Source organism: Aspergillus flavus, chromosome 5 (genome assembly GCF_009017415.1).
Source record: "Aspergillus flavus chromosome 5, complete sequence".
Lineage (NCBI taxonomy): Eukaryota > Fungi > Ascomycota > Eurotiomycetes > Eurotiales > Aspergillaceae > Aspergillus > Aspergillus flavus.
Window position 1 is genome coordinate 4,096,220 of NC_092408.1, and position 26,498 is coordinate 4,122,717.

Below are 26,498 nucleotides of genomic sequence, written 5' to 3' on the forward strand. Positions count from 1 at the left end.
GGAGCCCTGCTGCTCGTTTAATGGCCTGTCAAGATAAGTTAGTAGTTGTCATTCTTGTAATGCAGAGCAGAGTACTTATTAGCAATTCTGCCCGCTTGTATTGTCATTATCTAATGACACTCGAACCTTGGAGATTTATAGCAACAGTATCGACCATAGATTAGTCTACTAAAGCCCTAATCTACAGATTACTCTACCATTGGTACAGCACATATCCTACCCACTGTGCGACTACCATGACTAAAAACATAAGCGCCATTCCGGTTTTGATTATATCAAGTTGAAAGTGATAGTAACTGGCCCAGTTTGTCACGTGAGCCCACCATATAAACTCGCCCTTGTCCCTCATTGCCGAGTGAAGACCGGGCAGTCCATCAAGGCTCCTACTGTTCCATTGCATCTGGTATTCAGGCAGTTCCCCTCGATTAATTGTGTATTCAGCAAATTTGCCCAGCCTCGGGCGGTTTGTGAAACACGGCTTTGGTTCATTTGTTTCTGGATCGACAGTGAGGTCGAGCAGTGGGACTCCAAAGCCACAGGATATTTGAACCTGCGAGAGGGTCAGTCCTTGTAGATTAGTGATGATAAACAAGCACAATAAAAACAAAACCAACCTTGAAGATATCTAGAATAATAACTGCCCTTGCTCCGACTAGAGACTTCACGCCCATTCGCTTGACGTATCCAGCATACCTCGGATCATTCCATTCAATGACCGAACCCGTGCAGAAAAGTCGCATGATTCGCGGAGTAGCATCGAATGAGCAGAACATTACGGTTGCCCGTCCATTCTCGCGCAGGTGGCAGATAGTCTCACATCCGGATCCGGTTGAGTCGACATATGCCACTTTGCTGGGGCTCAGAACGGCAAAGGATGAGTCGGGGAGGCCTTTGGGGGATACATTAATATGACGACCTCGGTAGGGGGCAGATGAGACGAAGAAGAGAGGTTGGCGGAGGGCCCAGTCACGGAGGTTGTCGGAGAGCGATTCGTAGAAAATTGGCATTGCTTTTTTGAATTTTTTTTCTTTTGTTTTCTTGGTGTATAAAGCTCCAAGGATAGCAATCAATTTTGCTACGTTGCGTAGAGGAATGAGATTCCCCACGTGACAATCAAGGGATGCAACGAAGCGCCTATTTTCTTGGGACGAGGCGCCACGAAGTAATGTCGGGGATTGTAAACACCGTCACAAGTGTGAGCTGTATAATGTAGAACTTGATAATCATACAGCGGTTACATATCGCGAATCGCGAAGCGCTATCTAAGCGCGAATGATAATGGTCCCAAAATCGAAATATAGGAACAACTACTCCAACTGTCATGGACTGCAACAGCAGGGGTAGAAGCGCAATGCAATGACTGTTTCTCAGGTTCGCCGAGTGGCCGTGATCGGCGCTGGAATCAGCGGAGTTGTTTCAACAGCCCATCTTGTAGCTGCTGGATTCGAAGTCACCGTGTTCGAAAGAAACCAGCAAACAGGGGGGATTTGGTACGTATACAATGTGCCAGAATGACATACTCTCGGTTGACCTCGATAGGCTGTACGATGAACAGACACCATTGGAATGTTCTTTTCCTTCTCCTGGTCCTTCTTTAGCAGATAAGGTAGAGAAAAACGCCAGATTCGATAGAGAGAAGCTCCGACTACAGCATGCTCCTCCAGGGTAAGTGTTTCCTCTTGACCTTGGAAATGCTTTGATGGCGTGAAAAGAAACAAAGAAAGAAAGAGAAAGGGAACACAAAGGGAAACGACTGAGAAGGAGCTAATGAGAGTATTAACAGACCATGCTACAAAAATCTCACAACAAATGTGTCCACCCCTCTCATGCGAATAAAACTTCGCGCCTGGCCAGAAAACACACCCGATTTTGTTCACCACAGTGTCGTGAATGAATATATCAGGGATATAGCACTCAGTACTGGAGTCGACGAGCGAACAATATACGGCGCTCGAGTGGAGCATGTCTATAAAGATGGTGGGAAGTGGCATGTCAATTGGTCAGTACTAGACGACAATGGCAGTATTGACGGTCTAGAAGAGAGGCGGCTGATCTCTGTAAGCCGCTACCGTGCAAAATAGGTTGCAAGCGCTCTGATTAGAGGTTTAACCTCTTTTTTAGACCTTTGACGCGGTTGTAGTCGCGTCTGGCCATTATCATTCACCTCACATTCCGGACATACCTGGGTTATCCGAAGTAAAGAAAAGATGGCCTTCAAGGGTTATACATTCCAAGCGATATAGAACACCGGAAGTCTACAGGGACGAAGTAAGTGTTTGATATTCCGTGACCCATTAGATTGATTGCTATGAAATATGCTCACAGATCATCCAGAATGTTTTGATGATTGGCGGAGGAGTATCATCGATGGATATATCGCGGGACCTTGGGCCATTTGCCAAAATGATATTCCAGAGCACACGAAATGGCGACGCAGATCCACCTGCTCTCATGCTTCCAGATAATGCAGTAAGAATTGGCGAGATTGATCATCTCGAACTGCTATCTGGGACTGGTGACACGCTACCAGAGGGTGATCCCTTGCCATTAATACTCTGTCTGAAGTCATCTCAACGATTATGTAAAATTCACAAGATCATTGTTTGCACAGGGTATCAAATTGTATTCCCGTTCCTTCCAGACTATCACGACGATTCAATGCCGCTTCAGGATGCTAATGATACTATTCTTGTTACCAACGGGACACAAGTGCATAACATTCATCGAGACATCTTTTATATCCCAGACCCGACTCTGGCTTTTGTCGGGATACCTTACTTCAATACAACATTTACCCTCTTTGAATTCCAGGCTATTGCAGTGACAGCCGTCTGGTCCCGAACTGCATGTCTACCATCAACCACCGAGATGAGACGGGAGTACCTAGTAAAGCAAAAGCAGACCGGTGGCGGGCGCAAATTCCACTCGTTGAAGGATAAAGAAAAGGAATACGTCCGCGACCTTATGGCGTGGATAAATGATGGTAGAAACGCACATGGGCTTGTTCCTATTGAAGGTCATACGGCGGCTTGGTTTGAAGCTATGGATAAACTGTGGGACGAGGCGAGAGCGGCGATGAAAGAAAGAAAGGAGCAACAAGAGAAGATTATCAAGCGCATTCCATTTTCGGCTGATTGTACTTCGGTCGAACTGCCACATCTTAATTAGGGGATATTATCTCGAATAGTCCACGGTGTTATGCAGTTAGAGGTGTTATTATATTGACCAGTAAGAGGAGTAGCGCAACGCAACCTTGTAGGCGCGCTTGTACCGTTTAGTTTTGATTTAAAAAGAACGCCTTGCCCGTAAGTCGAGAGATAATCATACTCCCTCCACTCAACAAAAGTCAATACACACGGAAGCCCCGAGCAGGAATGTCACCGTTCATCTTTGCTGTCACATTGACCTTCGCCATCTTAGCTCTTGGTATCCTCCGACGGCGCTATTTCCACCCCCTCTCCAGGTTTCCAGGCCCTTTCCTCGGGTCTGTAACGAGTCTCTATCAGACGTACTGGCATGTCCATCCCAACAAGACGCTTCATGATACAGAGCTCCATAGAAAATACGGTACGACAATGAGATCGAGTGGAAATCATGGAGAGTTCCACTGATATGGAACCCCAGGTCCGATTGTGAGATATAGCCCAAACGGCCTCATTGTTAATGACCCAGCCCTGCTTCCGGTCATTTATAATCGTCGCGCCAATAAGACAGATTTCTACGCTCCTGTCTTTGATACGCATTCGACATTTACCAGGAAGGACTATAGGGAACATGTCGCGTCAAGAAAGGCAATTAGCCATGCGGTAGGTTTTCTTGCTTTTTTTCGTACCGAATATTCTTACGGGTTAGTCTTGCTTATGATAATCTTCAAACAGTATTCGGTGACGAATACTCGCTTATTCGAGCCCCAAGTTGACGGTATCCTGTCTGAGTTGATCTCCCTGTTGAGTGAATCGGCCACCGAAAAGCGATTGGTTGATATTATGGAGTATGGGAGGTGAGCCTGAACGCGTTTTACTTCTCTTGGCTTTTGGCTTTCAATGTCAAACTCCAGATCTAACGCTAATGCACCCTATGGCTAGTTGGTTTACCTACGATGTCACTAGTCTGTTTGTATGTGGTAAACCCTTTGGGTTTGTGGAGAAGCGTACAGATGTCAAAGGCCTTATTCAGAACAAGAACAAAGTTCTTTTCATAGTCTTCATTATGACCATCCAGGAGAACCTGTCTTGGATTGTCCGCAACACGCGTTTGGGGCGGCGGTATCTCATGCCTCATCCGACAGATCAGTCGGGTCTTGGTGTTGTCATGGCGGAGAGAGACCGCATCGTGGATGCGGTCATTGACAGCGATGGCAAGGTTAAACGCCACCTGTTGGTAAAGGGGAGTCTTTTGAGCAGCCTCATGGAGATTCTCGGTACGGAAGGCTGTCCACTCAGCTTGGTGGATGTCAAGGCTGAGATTTTCTTTGCCATGTGAGTTGTTCCTGCTCTGTCCGGACCAAATAAGACAATAACGATAAGTGAAACAGGCTAGCTGGATCCTCTGTTACCCCGAGCCAGCTCGCCCGAGTCATCTTCCATATATCGCGTAACTTCAAGGTCCAGGAGAAGCTATACGAAGAGCTTGTCGCAGCAGAACAGGACGGTCGAATCCCACCTCTATCCGCCATAATCTCGGATGAGCAGGCTCACAGACTCCCCTTTCTTTCTGCTTGTATCAGAGAGGCTCAACGATACGCTCCTACCATGTCCCAACTGCCTCGTTATGCGCCCGAGGGGACTGGGCTAGAGTTACACGAGCAGTACGTTCCCCCAGGGACAAGCGTATCTACCAGCCCATGGATCATTGGCCGAAATAAAGACCTGTACGGTGAGGACGCAAACTCGTTCCGGCCAGAACGATGGTTAGAAGCATCTCCCGAGGAAGAAAGACGATGGGACCACTTTTCCTTTCATTTTGGATATGGAGCTCGGAAATGTCTTGCGAATAATTTCGGCCTGATGCAGTTGTACAAAGTTGCTGCTGAGGTGTGTGCATATCCTATTCGTTGCTTGTTGCGTTATCGGGCTCATCATGAGTGCAGGTATTTCGTCGTTTTGAAGTTAAAGTTGAAGGGTCGAACGAGGATACAGTCAGTGGAGGGCCGCCTGCGAGTGCCAGGTTTCGCTTTGATCGCAGAGCAAGATCCTGGTCATAAGCATAATGGGTATATAAATATGGATCTTTTCAGGGCATGATGGATTCCAAGGGCTGATGTATTAACTCAGCCGATTGATATTCATGATGTGTAAGAAGCTAGCCATCTATCAAGTAAAGGCTATAGAGTATCATTATATATCAAAACCCGAATGCTAGGTTCTAGATCGCCTCAAGTAAATATAATTGGAATGTAATCTTTTCTCTCATGCGACGACGGACCGGCCCTAACCACCCAGCCAGATACGATCTAGCTCCAACCAAACAGATGAACAACGAACTTTTGCTCCATGCATGATTCTCTCTCACCATGATTCTTTTTATTTCCTCACAGGACGGACCGTATCATAGCCTCGCACCAAGTCTGAGAAGATGCAGAGTTGAATTGAGCGCCCAAAAGCCGACCCTCCATTAACAACTCGGCGCAAAGCAGGAGGCAGCAGCTATCTTCCCACACCGGCGCCAAATTGATCTTCAGCTCGCATGTCACCCTAGGCCAATGAGAACAGATAACGACACTGCTTGTCATCGCCAACCTCCGCAGCGCCAGCGTCAAAGGTCCATCCCTCCAAACGGTGGCGCCTCTTGTCTTGAATTCCATCCTACCCCGCCATCTCATGGCTATTATCCAGCTATATATGAATGGTTACTTCGTTCGTTTGTGACTACACCTCTTTGCAACATCGTATCTACATCCGTTTGTTTGTTGAAAACCCCACCGGAGCTCTTTGACAGCAGCCAACATGAAGCTTATTCTTACTCTACTCGTATCGGGCCTCTGTGCCCTGGCTGCCCCTGCGGCTAAGGTCAGTAAATGCTCATTGCTGCTTACTGTTCCATTCATCAAGCTTATCTGATTCAGCGTGATGGCGTCGAGGATTACGCTATCGGCATTGATAAGCGTAACTCAGTTGAAGACTACGCTATCGGCATTGATAAGCGTAACTCAGTTGAAGACTACGCTATTGGCATCGACAAGCGCAATTCTGTCGAGGACTACGCTATCGGAATTGACAAGCGTAACTCAGTTGAAGACTACGCTATCGGAATTGATAAGCGGAACACGGTTGAGGATTATGCTATTGGCATCGACAAGCGTAACTCAGTTGAGGACTACGCTATTGGTATCGACAAGCGGAACACGGTTGAGGATTATGCTATTGGCATTGACAAGCGTAACTCCGTTGAGGACTACGCGATTGGTATTGATAAGCGCAACTCCGTTGAAGATTATGCTATTGGCATTGATAAGCGTGGTGGCTCAGTTGAAGACTACGCTATCGGCATCGACAAGCGCAATTCTGTGGAAGACTACGCAATTGGTATCGACAAGCGCAACTCTGTTGAGGACTACGCCATTGGTATTGACAAGCGTGGTTCAGTTGAAGACTACGCTATCGGCATTGATAAGAAGCGCGGTACTGTTGAAGACTACGCTATTGGCATCGACAAGCGTGGAGGATCAGTTGAGGATTATGCCATTGGTATCGACAAGCGCCATGGAGGGCATTAAGCTCGCTCAGTCTTCCGAGTATGATGCCGACATATTTGCACATACAGAACTGTTTAGCACTTGAACAGCTTTATGCAAGTGTTTTTGAAATGTAGTGTTCGTATCAAGCTCTTTAGCACTACAGTTTTGCATGATAATGATGATGATGTTTCATTGAATGCCGTATCCATTACTCATCTGATTGTCTTTTTAACCGGTCGAGGTAAGGCAGCAGCACCAGTAGAGAGTATTATGTTAGCAAGTATGCCCTAGAATGGAACATTGAAACTGAGCCACGTGTTAGAGACGATGGTACGTTCCAATATAAGAAATAGCTATGTAGCGCTGATCTATATATTTGGGATTATCCAACTCAAGTGAAACACAGAAGCAAATGATATATTGCTATCATGGACATTTAACCTTTGTTCTATGTACCACTGACATACACCAATCGTTCCCTCATTAATGAATCCCATACGTCGTCTTCAACCTATTGTCCTCGGCCCATCGAGCAATAGCATCGAAATCACCACACGTATGCTCAACGCCCCATCCCGTACTTCCCTTGTCATTCGGAGGCGCAGGAATCCATTCTAGAGTCGTGTCCGCGTGACACATGATAGCCTGTCTCAGGTAGTCCCAGCAATGCATGAGATGCGCTGCATTAACTTGGTCGAGGTTCCCTTCTCGAGCGGCGTAGTAGCCCTCTCGGGTCATATACTGAAAGCAATTAGCGTAAGCGTTCTTTCTTGACATTGTTGTTATAGACTAATGTGCTTACAATGCAGTGGAGCTGGTGGAACACGGAAATCATTGCACGTTGGTGGGGAAGAGATTGATCCAGACCAGGCTGGTCGGGAAGTGCTGTGTCGTTGTTGATATTCACGAAGCCTCGTCCAACTGGTGGCGTATTATTATATAATTCCATGATCGTCCTAGACATGAAAGAAACTCACTCGGCATCAATTCGTCCCAAGCCTTTTCCGCCTCAGGATTGAGAGGTTCTCCATACAACGTCTGAAAAACGAAAAGTTTTCGAGTTGGGGCTGACAGGGAACATTATCAATTTGATTGCATTGATTTGGATAAGAAGAAGGGAGCTCGAACCTGTCTTCGGGGGTAACCAAGGAACATCCTTTTCCTTGTGATGCGTCTTCCGGAAGTAATGGATGAGACCTCCCAACAGCCCGATATTCGACAATAAGAGCAACGCAATGAGAAACCAGACAGCTTTCGAACGAGATCGCTTCCTGTCTCGTCTCGAGTACGACCGAGCTTCTAATAATGTGTCTTTTTCTTCTTCGGCGATAGTTGATTCTTCGGATTGGCGCACCGGTACTTCTTTGTACCCATTAGATGAGCGCTCTGCCATTTTTATTTCTCTGGACCGAAAGAAATATGAAAACATGAATAGATATCGATTAAGCTACAAATAACCTCTTTACAGGCCTTCAAGTCTGGTAGTCTTTTTTGTACATGCCTGGGATTTATGATGGATGTAGGCGCGGAATCAATTGGCTGTGGAAGCGGCGCCTGCGCCAAAGGACCCACTCGCCGTTATCCATCAATATGGAGTTCAGTCAGTCAACATAGCGTGTGCATTGGAGCAGCTGGCTGTCAACTCTCCTGGAATATCTGTAAAAAGGAGGTGTGGTGGTAAAGATGGGTTTTAGCTGGTATGGCGTACTCCTTTTCGTCCAGCTTATTTCATCCACCATTGTTTACGCCTCGGATCCATGCGCCCAGATCGATCACTATGTAGCATGGGGGAAAAAACAAGGTACATATTCATGAATGCAATATGACTGATTTTTGTAAGTGATGATTGACAAATTATAGGGAGGAACAAAATCTCCGGGATTCCAGGCCATCTGGCGTATGATTGTCTTCGGTCGATGCCATTTCGCTCAGATCTGGCCGTGAAGTTTGTGGACGACTATGCCAAATACCTACAGTTCCATGCCACGGTATCTATGCTGAAAGGTAGCTCAGCCTCCGCCAGGTAATCCCCTTGTAGAACCAAGCTAATGATGACCTGAGTTAGACCCTCCCAGCGGCTATATCTCAACCGGGGTCGATTTGTGGGGAGGATTGCAGAGAATCCGACAAAAGGCCAGCGACAATGTATATTCGAGCCAGTACGATTTTGATTCTGATCTCAAGTATCTCACCTCACGGGCCAACGATGGCCATCTCAGTGTTGGGCTGTGTTCTCTGGAAATCATGCACTTTGAGCACGATATGCCTTTGGTGTCGATTTCACTGGATGGGGTTCAGCTTCCCCAGATATATACGTACTGTAAGCTTTTTGGGTGTTCCAGTTGTGACTTGATAGAAGGGTGGATGGCTCAGTCAGAGGAATATGCTATAGATGACGCCGAGATGAAGCTTCGCGGGACCGAGGCCGCGATCTCATCGGTTTATTGTATTGAAGACATGGATCCGGTTTACTATTTGCAGGCTAATATCGGTGTAACCATTGGACTTCAAGATCCTGATGCTCGGTATACCCGATGGGCCAATAATTGAAAGCATAATGGCTAATGTGCAATCCAGATATAACCACCTGTTTCCCTCACCTGCTGCAGCATTTTCAGGAATGTACACAGGAGGGCTGTGGACCAACAATCTGGGTTCCTGGCCTGGGAAGGCCAACCAAACCGTGGAATTCAGCAATGGAACCAAAATGACAGTGGAAACTACTGCATCAGTGATGTTGGATCGTGGATTGGATTTCTCCAGTGGGGAATCACTCTTTCAGACTGCTTGCATGCCGAATAAGAAGAGTCGCCCTCCCGATCCCCGCCCATCACTCGCGGTAGGGAAGCCTCCATACTCGATTCCACTAGGTGGACCTTCGATGTATCCGGACCCGATTATACATCATAAGAAAGACTTTGTAAGAGGGTATTATCTCCATGAAGAAAGACTTGAAGATGTTGCCGTACTGCAGCTCCCAACGTTCAGACTCATCGGGGAGAGTCCGGTATCGTTGGCGCGAGTTGCAGTTCAGTTCCTTGAACGCGCAAGAAAGGATGGAAAAGAGAAGCTCATCATTGATCTATCGAACAATATGGGGGGCGACATCAACCTGGGATTTAATCTGTTCCGGATCCTCTTCCCAGACAAGCCAATCTACACGGCCACTCGGTTCCCCTCCACAGAGTTGATTGGCCTGATGGGTCGTGTCTTCTCGACTTCCCAGGGTAATGAAGCAGTTGAGCATGACAATACGCTGGACCTGCCTCTGGTGTTCCAGAATGCGGTTACACCAGACCATCGACACTCGTTCGGCAGCTGGGAGAAGCTGTTCGGTCCCGTCGAAATCGCAGGTCAGAACATGTCCCATCTACATGCGACGTATAATTTCACCACGGCATCGACCGAGGACAATCCGATCAGTGGGTATGGGGGCATTGAGTTTGGACCTTCGACTCAGCTATTCCACGCCGAGAATATAATTATCGTATGTCTTCCATTAAATATGCATAGCACCGACACTAATACCAACAGATGACAAACGGCATCTGTGCATCCACATGTACAATTCTAGCAAGATTACTCAAGCAACAAGGCGTAAGAAGCATAGTTTTCGGAGGGCGTCCTAGAGCAGCCCCGATGCAGCTACTCGGGGGCAGCAAAGGCGGCCAATATTGGTCGTTAGTTACAATAAGCCACTACATTAAAAAGGCACGCGAGATTGCAGTGAACGCAAGTGGAGCCGGTTCTCCCATTCTCTCTGAAGATGAATTGGCTCGGTTTCTAGAGTTGGCTCCTCCACCACTGACAGGATTCCCAATTCGAATTGATAGCCGTGGAGGGAGTGGGGTGAACTTCCGCAATGAATACGACGAGAAGGACCCAACCACCCCGTTGCAGTTTGTCTACGAAGCGGCGGACTGTCGGTTGTTTTGGACGGCGGAGAACTATGTCTTTCCCGAGAGTTCGTGGGTTGCAGCAGCAGATGCGATGTTTGGAGATGCTTCGTGCGTGGAGGAGTCAGATGGACATCATATTACTCCTTAACCTTTTCTTTCCCGTAATGAAAATATATATTTACTTCATGTATTACTACTGAATCCTAAGCATCACACGCCCCTTGTCTAAAGTGTCCATTATTCCCACACTAATTATGCTTAGCATCCACAAGCCGCCGACTATCCGCCCAGGCCAGGATGCCATCAAAATCCTTACAGATATGTACTGCACCTGTACCGTCCGTGCCGGGGTTGTCTGTCCGTGGATCCTGCCCTTCCAAGGCTGTATCTCCACAGCAGAGCAGCGACTGGCGCAGATATTGAAAACAATGGTCGACGTGGTCATGGGAGTGGACATGGACCTGTTCATGAGGGTGCTCGTTGGAATGTGTGTCGTCTCGCGAATGGTGCGCGTTTAAATCTGCTGCTGATTTGGCTGCTGCCAGGTCGTCATAGACAGACATGATTGCGTACTGAATTGTAGATTAGGAACTAGGAAGCTCATATCAAGTGATCTCCTTTTGGACAGAACATGACATACCAAGCAGTGTAACTGGTGGAATACTGCAATGGAATAGGTATCCTGACCTAGCTGCTTGATCGGGGGAGGCAGGGTGTATCTCTCCGTCTGGTTGACTGCGATAAAGCCATTTCCTCCTGTCGACCTTGTTAGATGGTTTCCATCGCTAGGCATATATTGCAAAACCCACGAGGCATATACGACAACCAATTGTTCATTGTCGCATTTCTGGATTCCTCTGTTTTGTGATCTGATGCAGCCAATGGATCAGAGCGAAATATGACTCTCCGAGCAGGAACTATATCCATCCCCATTGGCGGTTAATCCTAAATTCCATGGACAGATACATAGATATATGTTTATCAACTCACAGTTCCCAACCAGCCCATTTAGCTCACCCAACAACCGCTCCGGAGTCTTCCTAGTAGCCTGGGCGAAGAAAATACCGAAGAACAAGATTTCGATGAATCCAACAAAGGCAAGAGAGGTGTAAATGATCGGACGCAGGCAATCCCATCTTTTTGGTCGGTTCTTCTTCTCGGCAAAGTGTTCGGGTTTGAGGAGGTATTCGTCGGATTCTCGATGTGCGTAGAGATCCGACATGGTGGCTAGGTCTGGCTAATAGAATTAGGAAGAATTGACTACGTGAAAGAGGGTATTATTCTATTCTATGTCCGATTTACAGAAATGTAAAGCTATCACGGTGATTTCTGTTATTTGGCGCTGAGCTGCGCCAAACTGTGCGCCAAATATGCTGCATTTGTTCGTATTGCACAAACAAGAAATGGATTAGCGCCTAGTTTCGAGGACTCTCGTCGATTAGAGTAAAAAAAAAATGTGTGTCTTACCATCCAAGATCCACTACCTTATGTGAGCAGTCCAAAAGTCCGTAAGATCGTCAGTTACCCCTCTTTGGTTTGCCAGCGAATCAGCTCTCGGCTGGAATGCAGCTTCACCTCCTGCATCTTTCTTCCTGCCTTTCTTCGTCGCATTCCATTGCTGTACAGTGTTAGCCTGACTTCTCATACAGGGTCCCTCGTCACTCATGGCCTCAAAATGGATAGAAGAGCAGCCCCTCGTCCATCGTAGAGACATCCGGATCTCCAGTAAATCCCGCATTGCAGCTGGTTTGCTCGTTCTCCTTGTACTCTGGCGGTATGGTCTCCCTTCTTCGATTCACTTTGGTTTCTCGTCAGAGGAGCCCAAGCAGTTAGGTGCCGTTGCTAGTGAACATGCGCTGTGCAGTCGGTATGGAGCAGACATGCTGGAACGAGGTGGGAATGCGGCTGATGCTGTAAGCCTTTTTCCTAATCTTCTCCTCTTCGTGCGCGTTAATGCTTTTTCATAGATGGTCGCTACAATGTTTTGTATTGGCGTCGTAGGTATGATGCGCATTGCCTGTGGTGAACGAAGAAAGATCAGCTCATGAACAAGCCCAGGCATGTATCATAGTGGAATCGGGGGAGGCGGTTTTATGCTTATCAAATCCCCTGATGGCGATTTTGAATTTGTGGATTTCCGCGAAACAGCCCCTGCTGCAATTGTCGCATTGGGAAAGAATACATCCGCCGGTCTGAGGAGGTAGGAGACTCCTCCGCTATCCCACTTCATGCGATAGCTCACCATTAATCCACTCATAGTGGTGTTCCTGGAGAAGTGCGCGGTCTTGAATATCTACATCGAAAATATGGCGTCCTCCCCTGGTCGGTGGTCCTGGAACCGGCTATCCGCACTGCACGAGATGGGTTCCTTGTGCAGGAAGACCTGGTCAACTATATCGACATGGCGGTCGAAGAGACAGGTGAAGATTTCTTGTCCAAGCATCCCTCTTGGGCGGTTGACTTTAGCCCTTCCGGGTCCCGAGTCCGGCTGGGGGATACGATGACTCGTCGACGACTAGCCGCGACTCTGGAAAGGATTTCCGTTGATGGTCCAGATGCGTTCTATTCCGGCCCCATCGCGGAGGATATGGTTGCTTCGTTGCGGAACGTGGGGGGAATCATGACTCTGGAGGATCTGGCTAATTATACGGTTGTTACTCGCGATACCTCGCACATTGACTACCGGGGGTATCAGATTACCAGTACAACTGCACCATCGAGCGGGACTATCGCGATGAACATCCTCAAGGTGTTGGACACATATGACGAGTTCTTCACTCCTGGAACCACCGAGCTCAGCACCCATCGCATGATAGAAGCTATGAAGTTTGCGTTTGGCCTGGTATGCATCTTACCCTGGACTACCGACAGTACTTCAACCTGCCCCGACTAACAGCAGCACCAGAGAACACGTCTCGGGGATCCGTCGTTCGTGCATGGTATGGAAGAATATGAAAATCACATCCTGAGTGCAGAAATGATCGACCATATTCGCCAGAGTATATCCGACTCGCACACGCAGGATACATCAGCGTATAACCCTGACGGGCTGGAAGTCGTCAACAGCACAGGGACAGCGCATATCGCAACAGTCGACCACCAAGGCTTGGCCATCTCCGCGACGACCACTATCAACCGCTTGTTCGGCAATCAGATCATGTGTGACCGGACCGGCATTATCATGAATAATGAGATGGATGGTAGGCTCCACCGGCTCTACTGCAGCTCAACGATCAATGTTAACATGACCTGGAAGACTTCTCCGTTCCCACCTCATCGCCGCCAACATTCGGCCATACTCCATCTTCGACCAATTTCGCTGAGCCCGGAAAACGTCCCCTCTCGGCCATTTCGCCAGCCATCATTCTCCATCCCGACGGATCACTATTTCTGATTGCCGGCTCGGCCGGCAGTAACTGGATCACCACCACAACCGTGCAGAATATCATCTCTGGTATTGACCAGAACTTGGCAGCGCAGGAGATCCTGGCGACGCCGCGTGTCCATCATCAGTTGATACCCAATCATGCCATTTTCGAGACCACATACGATAATGGGACGGTGGACTTCCTCTCCCAGCTAGGGCATGAAGTGACATGGTACCCGCCTGCCGCGAGCATGGCGCATTTGATTCGCGTGAACGCAGACGGGGGATTTGATCCTGCTGGAGATCCCCGGCTGAAGAACTCCGGGGGTGTAGTGGCCCTGCAGCGTCGTAAGTTCTGGTAGTCGGTCTCATGCTTATGGTGAAATTAAACACATACCAACATTCATACGTACAAAACTACATATATCTTAATTGAATTGCCCTTGAGTAGAGGAAGCGAGGAGTAGTTCTAGGTATCCCGCGTGACAATCTCATCCAACTCACTGCAAAACGCCCTAACTTCCTCGACAGTATTGTAATGGACAAAACTAACCCTAACCAAACCATCGCTACTCTTCGGCTTCAAAACATCCCACGTCGGGCGCGGCGCCAAACATATACCCGAGGTAATTCTAAACCGATTCCTCGTATTCACCCGCATAGCCACATCCCCAGATGATCGGCCCACGACCTCAAACGTCACAATCGCAACCCTTTGACTCGGGTCACTATTCCGGCGCCCAAAGACCCGGTAAACACTCGGTTTGCTCAGGAGATACTCAAGCAAAATAGTAACCAGGACAGTCTCCTGACGGACAATCCGGTCCCAACCAACTGTATCTTGGAGATAGGAAACGATCGGCGAACACATGAGCTGGAGCTCGAAGCTGGGCATCCCCAGAGCCAATTTCCCATCGAGAGACGACGAGGAAACGAAATAGTGATTGATGCTAGTCATGTATCGGTCCTGTGCTTTGCGACTCGCATAGAGCGTGCCCAAATGGGGGCCGAACAGCTTGTACCAGCTGAAACAGTAGAAGTCGACGTCGAGCTCCTTCACGTCCACGGGACGATGGGGCACGCAGGCTACGCCGTCGACGATGAGCATGCAGCCTGGGATAGTGTGCACTACGTCTGCGATCTCGCGGATGGGATGGATGGTTCCGACGACGTTGGAGACGTGGTTGCAGGTGACGAGTCGGGTTTTGGGAGAGAGGAGTGGTTTGAGGCTGTCTGTGGTGAGGACCGGGTCGTCGGGGCTGTTCGGGGTGGTGGTTGGGGACCACCATTTAATGGTGATTCCTAGTTCTCTGGAAAGATGGATCCAGGCACTGGCTGCTGCCTCGTGGCAGAGGGTTGAGCAGACGATTTCACAATCGTTGTTTAGCATGGGTTTGAGAGATAATCCTAGCAGGCGAAATAGGCATGTGGTTGATTGGCCGAAGGCTGGATTTTACAGTACGTTTGCCCTGGATTAGCATGCACCATAAAGACAAAAGACATGATGGATTTACTTATTTCGTCTGGCAACGCATTGATAAACGCGGCCACCTTCCCCTTGTTCCCCGTATAGGCTGTGATTGCCTCCATGCTCTTCGCATCGACGCCCGGGGGGAAAGGGAAGGAATACATGAAGTTGCTTGTACTGTGGATCCCATTGGCGTCTTGTACTCCTTCATATATAAAGAATGCGATGGGGAGTATAAGTACCTTTCAATCGCTTCCTTCAGAACAACCGTCCCAGACGCATTGTTGAAAGCAGCTGTCTCTCCTCCTAGAACTGGAAAGTGGGATCGGACACTTTCGACATCTATGACATTTTCAAGAGGTGTTTCTGCCTGTGCAGTGCCATTTATGCTAGAGCCCAGTGGGACCGAATCTTTGTCGACATCATCAAGTGATGAGGTTGCTACCGATTTCATTGTCGATGATCCACTTTACTGTGTTATTAGACTTTCATGGATTATCCATATCGAAGGAATTATATTCGTTGATTGCAAGTAATGAAGGAGAAATGCAAGTGCAGCTATTGATGCATCAGGCGCCTATCATCCATCTTAGCGCAGAGCCACCAAAAAACGGCGCCAAATAGCAGTCGACCAGCGCAAATCATATTTTATAGGCTTAGGTGAACATAAGAATAAAACCAGAATACCTAATACCGATACTGAAACACCGCAGAGTAAATGGCCAATCCTCAAACCACCCGTGTAGCCGTGGTTGGTGCTGGCATTAGCGGTGTTCTGGCCGCCGGACATCTCCTCGCGACAGGTCTTGAAGTGACCGTTTTCGAACGCAATGCGGCCCCCGGTGGAGTCTGGTATGCTATTCCCTTTTCTGGTCTACTTGCTACTCGAGAAGCTGATGCCTGGGCAAGGTTATACGATGAACGAACACCGATCGAGCCATCGTATCCGGCCATGAAGCCCTCAAAGGCCGACCCGCCAGCAACAAATGAACAAGAAACGAGCAGGTTCATGCTACAGCATGCCCCGCCTGGGTGAGTGTATCTCTCTCTATCTCTCCCTTACTTTGGTAACACGGAAAATCGGTTTAATGTGAATCAGGCCGTGCTATTATAACCTCCAGAACAATGTCCCCACGCCACTACTGGAGGTGTCGCTTAAGCCATGGCCAGACGGAACGCCAGATACTGTGAGACATGATGTAATCCAACGGTTTATTCAGGATATGTCGATTGAGGCCAAGGTGCATGATGTGACACGGTATGAAGCGCGAGTAAAAAAGGTTGTGAAAGATGGCGCAGAATGGAAGATTACCTGGTCTACTCCGCAGGTGGGGTTGCAATCTGAGACTTCGGAGTTCGAGCAAGTATCTGTAAGCCACTGTAGGGATCTTACCGGCTCAAGAGCTAACCATCGATAGCCTTTTGATGTGGTGATCGTGGCGTCTGGACACTACCATGCGCCCCGTGTTCCAGATATTCCGGGCTTATCAGACACGAAGAGAAAGTATGGGTCTCGAATCTTGCATTCCAAGGAGTATCGACGGCCGGAAAACTTCAGGAACAAGGTTCGTGGTCTTGCCCGGGAATCCATTTAGACTCATGCCAACACACACAGAATATTCTTATGATCGGTGGAGGAGTCTCGTCGATCGACATCGCCAACGATATCAGTCCATTCGCCAACACCATTTACCAGAGCACGAGGAACAGTAAATTCGATCTCGTTGAGAGTATGCTCCCCGAGAACGGGGTCCGAGTCCACGAGATATCCCATTTCGAAATACAAAGCCACAGCGACGAGCCATTATCAGATGACGAGCCACTACCGTTGACAATCCATTTCGAGTCCGGCCAGAATCTCCACGGGATTCATATGATCATGCTCTGTACGGGCTATCATATCACATTTCCCTATCTAGAAGAATACCACAGTGATGAAACAACATTGCAAGACGCAGACGAAAACATCCTCATCACGGACGGCACGCAGGTGCATAACTTATACCAGGATATATTCTACATCCCCGACCCCACGCTTGTCTTCGTAGGACTGCCTTACTACACATTCACATTTTCCATCTTCGACTTCCAGGCCATTGTTGTTGCCCAGGTACTCTCCGGTACCGTCCAGCTACCAACTGAGACTGAAATGAGATCGGAATACAACGCCAAGGTGGAACGAGTCGGTCTTGGAAAGGTGTTCCATTCGATTCTGGGGACAGAAGAAAACTACGTGCATGATTTGTTAACGTGGGTGAATACTAGCAGGGCAGCGCAGGAGCTTGTCGCGATTAAAGGGTTTAGCCCGAGATGGTACGAGGCAAAGGAGGCACTGAGACAGAAATACAGGGCTCAAGTTAACAAGTAGTTCTGTAGCCGACGAGAATCGATATAGAATATGCTCTTCTAGATATTAATTTTCATGCGGCGCCTGCTTCGGCGCCAAAGTCCTTCCCCGCGGCAGTTTCTCCACTAGGGTTCGTTAAAGTAACGAATTGCCCACGGCACCTCTTTGCTTATAAAGTACACAAACCACATAGGAATAGTCATATGTCAAAATAAAATAATACATAGATCTCCATATGGCCGTGGAATATTTCCAGGAAAAACTAAACAAGTGGCGGTATTCGCCGGTGGCAGGCTCACCGGACGAGGAGGGGGGAAATGCCACTGTCAAGCCCAAGTACGAATATTCCAACCATTTCGTATAACATGGATCCATGGCTAATCTAACCCAACAGAGCTAGCTTTGTGCCAGTATATGCAGGACTTACCATCATAAGTCTCATTACAGTGACCGTCTCTCTTGTCCACCTCCTCTCTGGAACAGGAACGACGACAACATTTCCGCCCTGCAAGAACCCTGCCGTCCGTCGTGAATGGAGATCTCTTACCAGTAGCGAAAAGCAAAACTTCACACAGGCAGTCATCTGTCTGGCAAGTATTCCGTCGACGTGGCAGCCGAATGGAACGATATATGACGACTTTGCGATTTTGCATGGGGGGATTGGATCGTGGTGTTCGTGCCATCTAGCTTTATGGTCACTCTGCATAGAAGGTAGAATATAGCTGACTGATAGAAATAGGCCATCGTTCGGCCTCCTTTCTACCCTGGCATCGATACACGCTAGTCGTGTTTGAGAAGGCCCTCCGAGAGCACTGCGGCTTCACCGGCCAGGTTCCGTATGTTGAATTCCAATCCAACTCGCAGCACACTTGGTGCCCATATCTTTATGATTACACGTCTAACGAGATAGATACTGGGACTGGACACTGGACTGGATGAACTTAGCCAACTCCTCTATCTTCAACAGCGTGGACGGATTCGGCGGCGACGGAGACCGCACCGGACAGGAGGTCGTAGGTGGTGGACGCTGCGTGATCGATGGCCCCTTTGCTGGGCTGCAACCCATATTATATAACCATACCTATGTGCGACATTGCATTGCGCGCGGCTTTCGCGACGGTGACCAAGCCGGTCGTATATCAGGGGAGTACTACCGGCCCGAGTCGATTGGTGGTATCCTCCGCAAACAATCGTATGTGGAACTGGTGAGGGAGGTCGAGATTTATTTGCATAATCCGCTGCATCAGGGCGTGAATGGGGACTTTTTGGCCATGACGGCTGCTAATGGTATTCTCTCTCTCTCTCTCCCTCTTTGTGTGTGTGTGTGTGTGTGTGTGTTTGGACAAGGGCTAACAGATCAGATCCCCTTTTCTATGTCCACCATGCACAACTGGACCGACTTTGGTGGCGTTGGCAGCAGGAAAGCCCGGACCTCAGACTCAAGGAATATCACGGAAAGCACATGTACAACTCGACCGGGAACGCGACGCTGGATGACATACTCATGTATGGTGGGTTTGCGGAGGATATCCCGGTATCTCGCGTGATGGACACCAAAGGGGGGTTTTTATGTTATACGTATTAGGGGTCCCGAGTCCTGATAAATATAATGCTATGAATAAATCGTATCTAAACGTCTAATGTGTCGTGACTTCGTAAATCTAAGATATCCAACATGCGATAGGAAGACGAGGAGAGTTGATATATATCAATACGACCTTGCTGCAGAGATGGCACCCAGCGCTAGCGTGAACAATACAGCAGCCAGCAGAAAAGGCAATCCCACCCAGATTCCACCTAGCTGTAATCCCCACTGCAACGTCTTGGCCAGCATAGGACTACCAATTACCAGACCTCCGTACAACATCGTCGTGACTCCGGTGAAGACAGTTCCAATGTGCATTGGGTCCACCATGCCCGTGAGGAAACTCCTGGCCGTGACGGAAAAGGCAAATCCCAGGGCGAAGACCGTCTGCCCGAAGACCAGAGTGCCGGGTGAAGCAGCGAGGAACATCACAAAAGATCCGATGATGAGGCAGACGCCGTTGATCTGGGTGATTCGTTTGTCTTTCACCACGTCGTTGAGCTTGAAGCGTTTCACCAGGATGTACGAAAGGGCGGGAATGATGGCCGCTAGAACGAATAGATTGACTCCGGCCCGCAGAGAAACTAGTAAGGATGCCTTGAATCAGATGGTCAGCATTGTTGACTACTTTATTCCCTGATCGACGTAATCTGACCTTGTCAAATTTCCAGTGAAACTTGGCAGCAGCATACTGCAGGGTAATACCAGAAATCATTCTCCCGAGTTGACAGACGAAAAAGGAGGCCATGATCAGCAGAACGTTCACATCTCGGATCCAAGAGGAATCCTTCCTGAACTCGTCCACAATCTTGCGCCAACGGTGGTGGATCGACATGAGCCATGTGGGATGCGACTCCTGCGCAGAGGATAAGAAGTCACCATCGCTGCCTCCTTCGCGCTTGGAACCCGCTGGCCGGACATCTGGCACCACCACGTAGGCGAACAAGATGCCTAGGACCATGAAAATCGCAGCCCCGAAGACGGGGATCCAGGGGTTGAAGTTTGCTAGAGCCGCACCGGCGGGGACGGACACTAACTCGGCCACGAGAACGGCGGCATGGACTTGGGAGAATGCCGTAGTTCTAACAGTATGTCAAGTGAGAAATAGAAATCAAAGGGTCATATCGAAGATACAATATACCCTCTTACCTCAAATCTGCAGGGCATGAATCGGCTATCATTGCAAATGCCATAGAGGATATGGAAGCTCCTCCGCCACCGATCAGTTGCCAGATACCGGAGAACCATACAGCGCGGAGAGGGAAAGTATCGGGGAACCAGGCTTTGTTCTCTTAGTCTTTTGGCTGGTAGGGAATCAGGCTAAGAGATTAAATTTAACCATCAACTTACTCACGACCCCGACCCAGATGTCGCTCAGAAGACAACCGACCATGGCAATTAAGAGGACCTTTTTACGCCCAAACCGATCTGCGACGACTCCATAGGGTATAGAAACTGCGATGGCTATGGAGGCAAATGAGCCAGGCTACAGGAATACCCACCCAGAGTATAGGAAGTACCTGGAATATTATCAAACATCTCCCGCCAACCATTGATCAGAGCCAGTTCACTCTGCACTGGCTCAACCTTGCAATCTCCCATTCCTGTGCCTGCAGCGCCCGAAACCTGGGTATAATACGCCTTACAGATGATGTGTTCGAAAATCGCCAGGCGGGGTGCGACGATGATTTGGCCGGCTATATCAGTAATCAGGAAGGTCAAGCTGGCGACTACCGCGATATAGAGCGGATTGTAGTGCCTGTTGATTTTGTGTTGATATAGTCCGTCCGGGGTGGATGACCGTCGATGCTCCCGATCGGCGCCGATTAACGATACATCTTCGCTGCAGTCGCTATAATCGTGGTCCACCATGGTGATATGGTCTTTCGGTGTGGGTGGAGAGGTGCCCGACATGACGGTGGGAACTTTCGGGCGACCGTCGAAAACCCGGGTTCGGGGTGCTGTTTATAAATAAATGTTTACAGTCGTTGAGAGAGGGAAGCGCAGCTGATATATTGACAGAAATGACCAAGCGGTCAGACTCCCTACTAGTGGATCATGCTTCAAATTATGCCCTAGTCAGCTGCGCCCGCCTGACCAGTCAGTCAACCCTAACTTGAAACCAACGCCATGAAGAATCTCCGATATACACCTATCTATCCCTTCCATACGTAAGGAAGATCGCCTTAATCGGATAATATACCTGAAAGGGTGATACCAGTGATCATATTGAAAGGCTTAAGTTCCTATCCCAATCTTCTTATGAGGGGTAGGAGTGACTCAGATGGAGGCCAGTGATATGACTAGCCCACCTGATTAAATTGCGGATCGTAGATTAAGTGGGGTAAAAACCCACAGGAACAGACTACGATGGAGTACGGAGGAAGTAATGCTCATAGCCATAGGCCGCCACACCCGCTACGAGTGATACCGAGGTAGGGCGCCAACAGATCGTATTATAGCAGCTCGATCTTTTCCCACTCTACCACGGTAGCATTCTTTTAGTTGACGATCTTATCCCACCTCGGCAAAGTAGCGTTCCGATCGTGTTCGGCCGAATTCCGGCGCCGAGTTCAGCGAAACGCGACCTGGCGTCTATAGGAAGATGTATTTAGGCGCAGGTTGATGATCTGTTATCAGCAAGCTCAGACCCTCGAGATGAGGAATTATACTGACTAAGGGCAATGGGCGGCGATGGAGTGTTTAAATCAAACTAATATCAAGTTAGGATTTTGACTCTATTTTGATTGAGCTCTACTAAGAAACACGTTTGGTCAGCTCTTAGGCGCTACTGCTAGGAGCGGTGTTACTGACTAAGCAATTCACAAGCTTAGTTATGCAGTGGGAGCGCCTGAGCTCGCTGAGGTAAATGATCTATGAGGTACAAAAGTACAATGTCCCAAAGTGTAGTAGGGCTAGCATTGACAGCACCCTGGGAGACCGAACGAATATAATAACACAGGCAAGTGGGCCATCCCGAAGGTCTCAACGAAAATAACACACCGGCTAGTGAGTCGTGTACATCATATCACCCATGTCAGATACAGTCCAACACCTGAAGAGGAGATTTGAGGATGGCTTCCTATTGGATCTAATCCAGATGCACATCCGGTCCTCTGGCCAGTCGGGGAGATCAAGGGTCGAGATGGTCATCAAGCGTTATCCCCCACATGAGAACCCTCGACGTGCATGTGGGTAGCTATATTTCTTGATGTATCTCGTAAATGACTGGTCAAATTCCCATCCACGTCGCTAGGCAATCTGCAAGGCTACCCACCCACACAAGCACACGGACTCTCTCTTTCCCCTTTTCTTGCTCTCTTGCTCGCGGGCCGACCAGAAGCTGCAACCTGCCGATTCAGCCCGCCACCACCCCGTTATCTTGTTCTTCAGGCATAAACAATGGTCTAGACTTTACCTTCGGACCAACCCCGCCCGTAGTCCTGCAGGATACAGATATCTGGTGTATGCATTCATTCATTCAGTTATTTATTTATTTCAATCACAGTGTAGCTGTCCATGTGATTCAATAGCTATCAAACCACATAGCTCTACGACAGGGGCAATCGTCTAATTTTTGTCCACTAACAACAACCGCCAGAAGCAAGACTTCCGTAGTTGCACCGTACCAACCAAATCTGAAGGGTACTTCCGTGCAAAAGATTACGTACCAGATAAAAGGCGAGTATAGAGGGAATCTAATCTTGCCGATCATCTTGCTGTCAATGATTGTCAACCATCCATCCTTCATGCCCCGCCATGCAAGAAAGAATCAAGATAGGCCCGTGCACCTGCTCCCCCACTCGCCCACCACAAGCTGCTGTTTGTATATATCGCTGCACAGAATCTCGGATTGCACCATCTGCACTGCGGATGCTCTCAGAGTGTGTGTTCCCTTGATCCTATTCTGTCGTTAGTTCTCCCCTGAAACCTTGCCTGCGGATGGGCTTGGATGCGCGCTTAGGTCTCCCCACTTTCATTCATCCCCTCCCACACCCAACCGGGAGGGCCCGCCTCGTTCCTTCATCTGTAGAGTTTGGACTATATAGCTCGGCTGGGAGAATCATCCCATATCCCGTGAGGGTCTTCCCTGGAGGTTCGGTCAATGTCAGGGGCCCAGCGGCGTAAGACGGGATGCTGGACATGCCGGCTCCGGCGGAAGAAGTGTAATGAAGACGGACAGCCGTGCTCGAACTGTGAGGCGCGCGGGGTTTTCTGCCATGGCTATGGCCCAAAGCCATCGTGGAAGGATCGTGGGGAGAGGGAGCGGGAGGAAGCTCAGCGGTTGCAATTGATTTCTAGAGCGCGAACTCGGCGTGCGCGCGCGACCCCTACAAACTCCATAAATGGTGAGCCCCGACGGCCCTCGATCGACATGAACACGTCTGATATGGGTTCGCCCATTCAAATGGGGCTCGGGTCCTCGGACTCGTCCATCTTCGAGACCTCCAGCCTCGACCTGCTTGATATCCCGGAGCTGGGATCCTCGCTCTGGGAGCCGACACTGGATATCATTCAGGTACAACCTCCCCCCTCGGATGCCCCCAGTGCTCTGCAGTTTCCGTCCATTCTCGGTGATGGGCTGGAAGAGAAGGAGATCGACTTGATCATGTACTATGTCGTAGAAGTGTTTCCGAGGCAGCACTCTTCGTACCAGGGAACCTCGGTGATGGAGCGGTCGTGGCTGCTTTGCGTGCTCAAGCGGTCCTCGAGTTTCTATTATACAAGTCTGAGCCTGAGTGCACACTACCGACTCATGAGTATGCCGGAAGGCGGCCAAGGGCGGACTGCCTTACTACAGGAATATGAACGATACAAAACGTGCAGTCTGTTTCGCTTCCAAGAGCTGGTGAGCTCCGCCACACGGCCACAGTCACCTATATCTACGGGGGTAGTGGGGGAGTCTGTGATCTGCGGGGTTCAGATTGCCATGCTGGAGGTAAGAATGATCATCATCGTCTTTTCCTTCTGGCACATATTTGGTAACAGAAATAGCTAGGCGGTAAGTAAGAACATGCAGTCCTCCTACCTGCACCTCAGTTCCGCAGCGCTATCACTGGCACAACTCCTAGACAACACCTCGGCCCTTGATTCCAGCTCTATATCCACAAATACCACCCCACCGTCCTCTGTACTAACCACAGACCTATACCATGCGGGTTCCATGGAATACAAGGCTCTCCGATGCTTCAGCATCATCTTAATATGGAATGATATCCTCCACTGCTCCGCGCAGCAAACAATCCCAGCCGCGGCCAAAACCTATCAAAAGCTCCTAGCGGATGAAAGCTTCATTCCGCTCTTCGCTGACATCGTGGGATGCGAGGGCTGGGTGCTCGTCCCCATTCTCGAGGCAATGCTGCTGGCCAGCTGGAAGAAGGACCAGGAAGCTAAAGGCCAATTGAGCATCCGCGAACTCCTCACCAAAGTCGACCACATCGAATCCATCCTCGGCGACCGAATGAAGCGACTAGCCCCGGCCGTGCTCCGCCAGAAGGAGGCCGGGATCTCGTCGCAGAGCCCCGAACAGATCAGGCTGGTCCACACATACATCTTTGCTCACGCAAGTTTCGTTCATCTCCACACCGTTGTCTCTGGCGCGCAGCCCAGCGTGCCCGAGATCCGACAGAGTATTGACAAATCCTTAGCTGCATGGCAGCTCCTGCCTCCCTCTTTGATCAACTTCAAAACCATGGCGTGGCCATTCTGCGTGTGCGGTAGTATGGCCGTGGGTTCTCAGCGAGAGCTGTTCCAGAAAATCATGTCCGAGAACTTTCAAAATCAATCGACGTCGAGCAATCTCCATTGTCTTAAGTCTGTAGTAGAAGAGTGCTGGAAGAATTTCGATAAGCGTGTGCCAGAACAGAGTCCGTCGTCTTATAATTGGAAGGTCGTGATGGAAAAGCTAAATTTAAGTATCCTGTTCATATGAACTCGCACCACTTTCTTCTGCAAAGTTAGATATCTTGCAAGGTATGTTCTTCGACAGCACCCCACAGTACGGTGTTTGGTTTGGAGAACAACCTCTCCCTCCTTTCTTTTTCCTTCTCACTCCCTCTTTCTCTGTGTATGTTCATTCCTTCAGCATGACATAAACGACACAAGTAGATCGAATGAATCTACCTAGTAGAATCACACGCTCAAGCACTATAATATAAACAGATATAAAACACCCCCCTATTCTCCCAGACACCAATTCAATCACACCAAAGCCACAACCAACCAGACACAAGTAGCATCAAGCGCCCAGCTCCAGCACAGCCCACCAAATATCCAAATTCCTCACTGTCTCATGCCCCGCCCGCTTCCATTCCTCATGGACCTCCCGCAGACGCGCCAGAGAAGCGAGGATCTCACTCTCCTGCGCCTCCGTAAGCGCCTCCTCCTTGACTCGGCGCATGAACTTCTCCCCCTCCACATACTGCACCTCAAAGTGGCCCTCGAGAAAGCTAGGGTCAGGCGTGACTTTCCCATCCCTGACCACCCTATATCCAGCCCCCCGGGCCGCCTCCAAAATCGACGCCTGGTCAAGTCCCGCACGGACATTCTGCTCTAGGTCCCCAGGCGCACGAGGCCGTCGATACCGATAGAACAGCCTCTGCGTCTGAGCCGCTAGAGCATGCACATTCTGCTCCTCCAGCGAGATCTCATACGAGTACTCGCACAGATACACCCTTGGCGCCTGGGCATCGACCGCCAACGTCCGGAAAAGATCATACACGCTCTGGCTATTCGGAAAATACCAGAGACTATGGAAGAGCGCGACGGAGTCGAAGACCTCGCGCGCGGGCCGGTGCAAATCGCGCAGGAAAGACGGCGTGTCGGAGCGAAGGAATGTAATCCGTGATCCTAGCTCGGATTTCCTCACGTAGTCGTGCGACTCTTTCACCGTGTAGGGACTGCCGTATTCGGGCTGCGCGATGTCGATCCCGGTTATGTGGCCGGTGCGCCCGACTAGGTGGGCTAATACGAGGCATGATTCTCCCTGACCGCAGCCGATGTCGAGGATCCTTTGCCCTGGGGTGATTCCCCAGGCGTGGGCGATTAGGAGACGGTGCGTGAAGCGGGGGATATAGAATTTGGTTTTGAGATTGGGGTCGTAGAGGCAGCTGGATAGAATTGTTTCCATGGTTGTATTTGGAATTAAGGTGGTTTA

General features: G+C 49.3%; 15 protein-coding genes across 15 annotated transcripts; 8 read left to right on the plus strand and 7 right to left on the minus strand.

The window, feature by feature from the left end:
• Nucleotides 1-89: 89 nt before the first annotated feature.
• On the minus strand, nt 90-1,104 carry ustO. The gene is made up of 2 exons (XM_041293441.2): nt 615-1,104; nt 90-550 (listed from the first exon to the last, which is right to left on the minus strand). The coding sequence occupies exons 1-2, from the start codon at nt 1,005-1,007 to the stop codon at nt 194-196; spliced, it is 750 nt and encodes a 249-aa protein (XP_041148333.1). The 5' UTR covers nt 1,008-1,104; the 3' UTR covers nt 90-193.
• Nucleotides 1,105-1,356: 252 nt separating this feature from the next.
• ustF1 (monooxygenase) lies at nt 1,357-3,168 on the plus strand (the record flags this gene model as incomplete). Its single annotated transcript, XM_071509961.1, has 5 exons — nt 1,357-1,490; nt 1,540-1,665; nt 1,784-2,057; nt 2,122-2,268; nt 2,335-3,168. The coding sequence occupies 5 exons, from the start codon at nt 1,357-1,359 to the stop codon at nt 3,166-3,168; spliced, it is 1,515 nt and encodes a 504-aa protein (XP_071364647.1).
• Nucleotides 3,169-3,374: 206 nt separating this feature from the next.
• On the plus strand, nt 3,375-5,203 carry ustC (cytochrome P450 monooxygenase; the record flags this gene model as incomplete). Its single annotated transcript, XM_041293428.1, has 6 exons — nt 3,375-3,567; nt 3,625-3,806; nt 3,879-4,000; nt 4,086-4,478; nt 4,535-5,033; nt 5,090-5,203. 6 exons carry the CDS (start codon nt 3,375-3,377, stop codon nt 5,201-5,203), a joined length of 1,503 nt encoding a protein of 500 aa, XP_041148335.1.
• A 98-nt stretch (nt 5,204-5,301) lies between these two features.
• On the minus strand, nt 5,302-5,821 carry ustU (the record flags this gene model as incomplete). The annotated part of the gene is made up of 2 exons (XM_071510757.1): nt 5,302-5,323; nt 5,562-5,821. The coding sequence occupies 2 exons, from the start codon at nt 5,819-5,821 to the stop codon at nt 5,302-5,304; spliced, it is 282 nt and encodes a 93-aa protein (XP_071364648.1).
• A 124-nt stretch (nt 5,822-5,945) lies between these two features.
• On the plus strand, nt 5,946-6,715 carry ustA (the record flags this gene model as incomplete). The annotated part of the gene is made up of 2 exons (XM_041293429.1): nt 5,946-6,008; nt 6,065-6,715. The coding sequence occupies 2 exons, from the start codon at nt 5,946-5,948 to the stop codon at nt 6,713-6,715; spliced, it is 714 nt and encodes a 237-aa protein (XP_041148336.1).
• A 270-nt stretch (nt 6,716-6,985) lies between these two features.
• Nucleotides 6,986-8,264, minus strand: ustYa. Its single transcript, XM_041286622.2, has 4 exons — nt 7,805-8,264; nt 7,654-7,743; nt 7,479-7,597; nt 6,986-7,417 (listed from the first exon to the last, which is right to left on the minus strand). Exons 1-4 carry the CDS (start codon nt 8,103-8,105, stop codon nt 7,160-7,162), a joined length of 768 nt encoding a protein of 255 aa, XP_041148337.2. The 5' UTR covers nt 8,106-8,264; the 3' UTR covers nt 6,986-7,159.
• A 95-nt stretch (nt 8,265-8,359) lies between these two features.
• On the plus strand, nt 8,360-10,723 carry ustP1 (the record flags this gene model as incomplete). The annotated part of the gene is made up of 6 exons (XM_071509585.1): nt 8,360-8,477; nt 8,537-8,680; nt 8,742-8,968; nt 9,050-9,201; nt 9,254-10,163; nt 10,211-10,723. The coding sequence occupies 6 exons, from the start codon at nt 8,360-8,362 to the stop codon at nt 10,721-10,723; spliced, it is 2,064 nt and encodes a 687-aa protein (XP_071364649.1).
• A 100-nt stretch (nt 10,724-10,823) lies between these two features.
• On the minus strand, nt 10,824-11,797 carry ustYb (usrYb; the record flags this gene model as incomplete). The annotated part of the gene is made up of 4 exons (XM_041286623.1): nt 10,824-11,147; nt 11,216-11,331; nt 11,385-11,492; nt 11,566-11,797. The coding sequence occupies 4 exons, from the start codon at nt 11,795-11,797 to the stop codon at nt 10,824-10,826; spliced, it is 780 nt and encodes a 259-aa protein (XP_041148339.1).
• Nucleotides 11,798-12,239: 442 nt separating this feature from the next.
• ustH (putative gamma glutamyl transpeptidase) lies at nt 12,240-14,304 on the plus strand (the record flags this gene model as incomplete). Its single annotated transcript, XM_041286617.1, has 6 exons — nt 12,240-12,488; nt 12,543-12,576; nt 12,634-12,775; nt 12,835-13,417; nt 13,481-13,775; nt 13,832-14,304. 6 exons carry the CDS (start codon nt 12,240-12,242, stop codon nt 14,302-14,304), a joined length of 1,776 nt encoding a protein of 591 aa, XP_041148340.1.
• Nucleotides 14,305-14,411: 107 nt separating this feature from the next.
• ustD (putative NRPS-like enzyme) lies at nt 14,412-15,864 on the minus strand (the record flags this gene model as incomplete). The annotated part of the gene is made up of 3 exons (XM_041293442.1): nt 14,412-15,388; nt 15,457-15,587; nt 15,653-15,864. The coding sequence occupies 3 exons, from the start codon at nt 15,862-15,864 to the stop codon at nt 14,412-14,414; spliced, it is 1,320 nt and encodes a 439-aa protein (XP_041148341.1).
• A 264-nt stretch (nt 15,865-16,128) lies between these two features.
• ustF2 (FAD dependent oxidoreductase) lies at nt 16,129-17,778 on the plus strand (the record flags this gene model as incomplete). The annotated part of the gene is made up of 5 exons (XM_071508753.1): nt 16,129-16,262; nt 16,320-16,442; nt 16,510-16,780; nt 16,829-16,975; nt 17,026-17,778. The coding sequence occupies 5 exons, from the start codon at nt 16,129-16,131 to the stop codon at nt 17,776-17,778; spliced, it is 1,428 nt and encodes a 475-aa protein (XP_071364650.1).
• Nucleotides 17,779-17,992: 214 nt separating this feature from the next.
• Nucleotides 17,993-19,342, plus strand: ustQ (the record flags this gene model as incomplete). The annotated part of the gene is made up of 5 exons (XM_071511871.1): nt 17,993-18,093; nt 18,152-18,429; nt 18,497-18,593; nt 18,668-19,044; nt 19,119-19,342. 5 exons carry the CDS (start codon nt 17,993-17,995, stop codon nt 19,340-19,342), a joined length of 1,077 nt encoding a protein of 358 aa, XP_071364651.1.
• A 20-nt stretch (nt 19,343-19,362) lies between these two features.
• On the minus strand, nt 19,363-22,002 carry ustT (MFS multidrug transporter). The gene is made up of 5 exons (XM_041293443.2): nt 20,863-22,002; nt 20,693-20,806; nt 20,492-20,624; nt 19,998-20,424; nt 19,363-19,939 (listed from the first exon to the last, which is right to left on the minus strand). Exons 1-5 carry the CDS (start codon nt 21,254-21,256, stop codon nt 19,466-19,468), a joined length of 1,542 nt encoding a protein of 513 aa, XP_041148343.1. The 5' UTR covers nt 21,257-22,002; the 3' UTR covers nt 19,363-19,465.
• A 1,119-nt stretch (nt 22,003-23,121) lies between these two features.
• ustR (fungal-specific transcription factor domain-containing protein) lies at nt 23,122-25,427 on the plus strand. Its single transcript, XM_041293432.2, has 3 exons — nt 23,122-23,226; nt 23,307-24,281; nt 24,342-25,427. The coding sequence occupies exons 2-3, from the start codon at nt 23,448-23,450 to the stop codon at nt 25,272-25,274; spliced, it is 1,767 nt and encodes a 588-aa protein (XP_041148344.1). The 5' UTR covers nt 23,122-23,226; nt 23,307-23,447; the 3' UTR covers nt 25,275-25,427.
• A 153-nt stretch (nt 25,428-25,580) lies between these two features.
• Nucleotides 25,581-26,471, minus strand: ustM (S-adenosyl-L-methionine-dependent methyltransferase; the record flags this gene model as incomplete). The annotated part of the gene is made up of 1 exon (XM_041286624.1): nt 25,581-26,471. One exon carries the CDS (start codon nt 26,469-26,471, stop codon nt 25,581-25,583), a length of 891 nt encoding a protein of 296 aa, XP_041148345.1.
• Nucleotides 26,472-26,498: the final 27 nt, after the last annotated feature.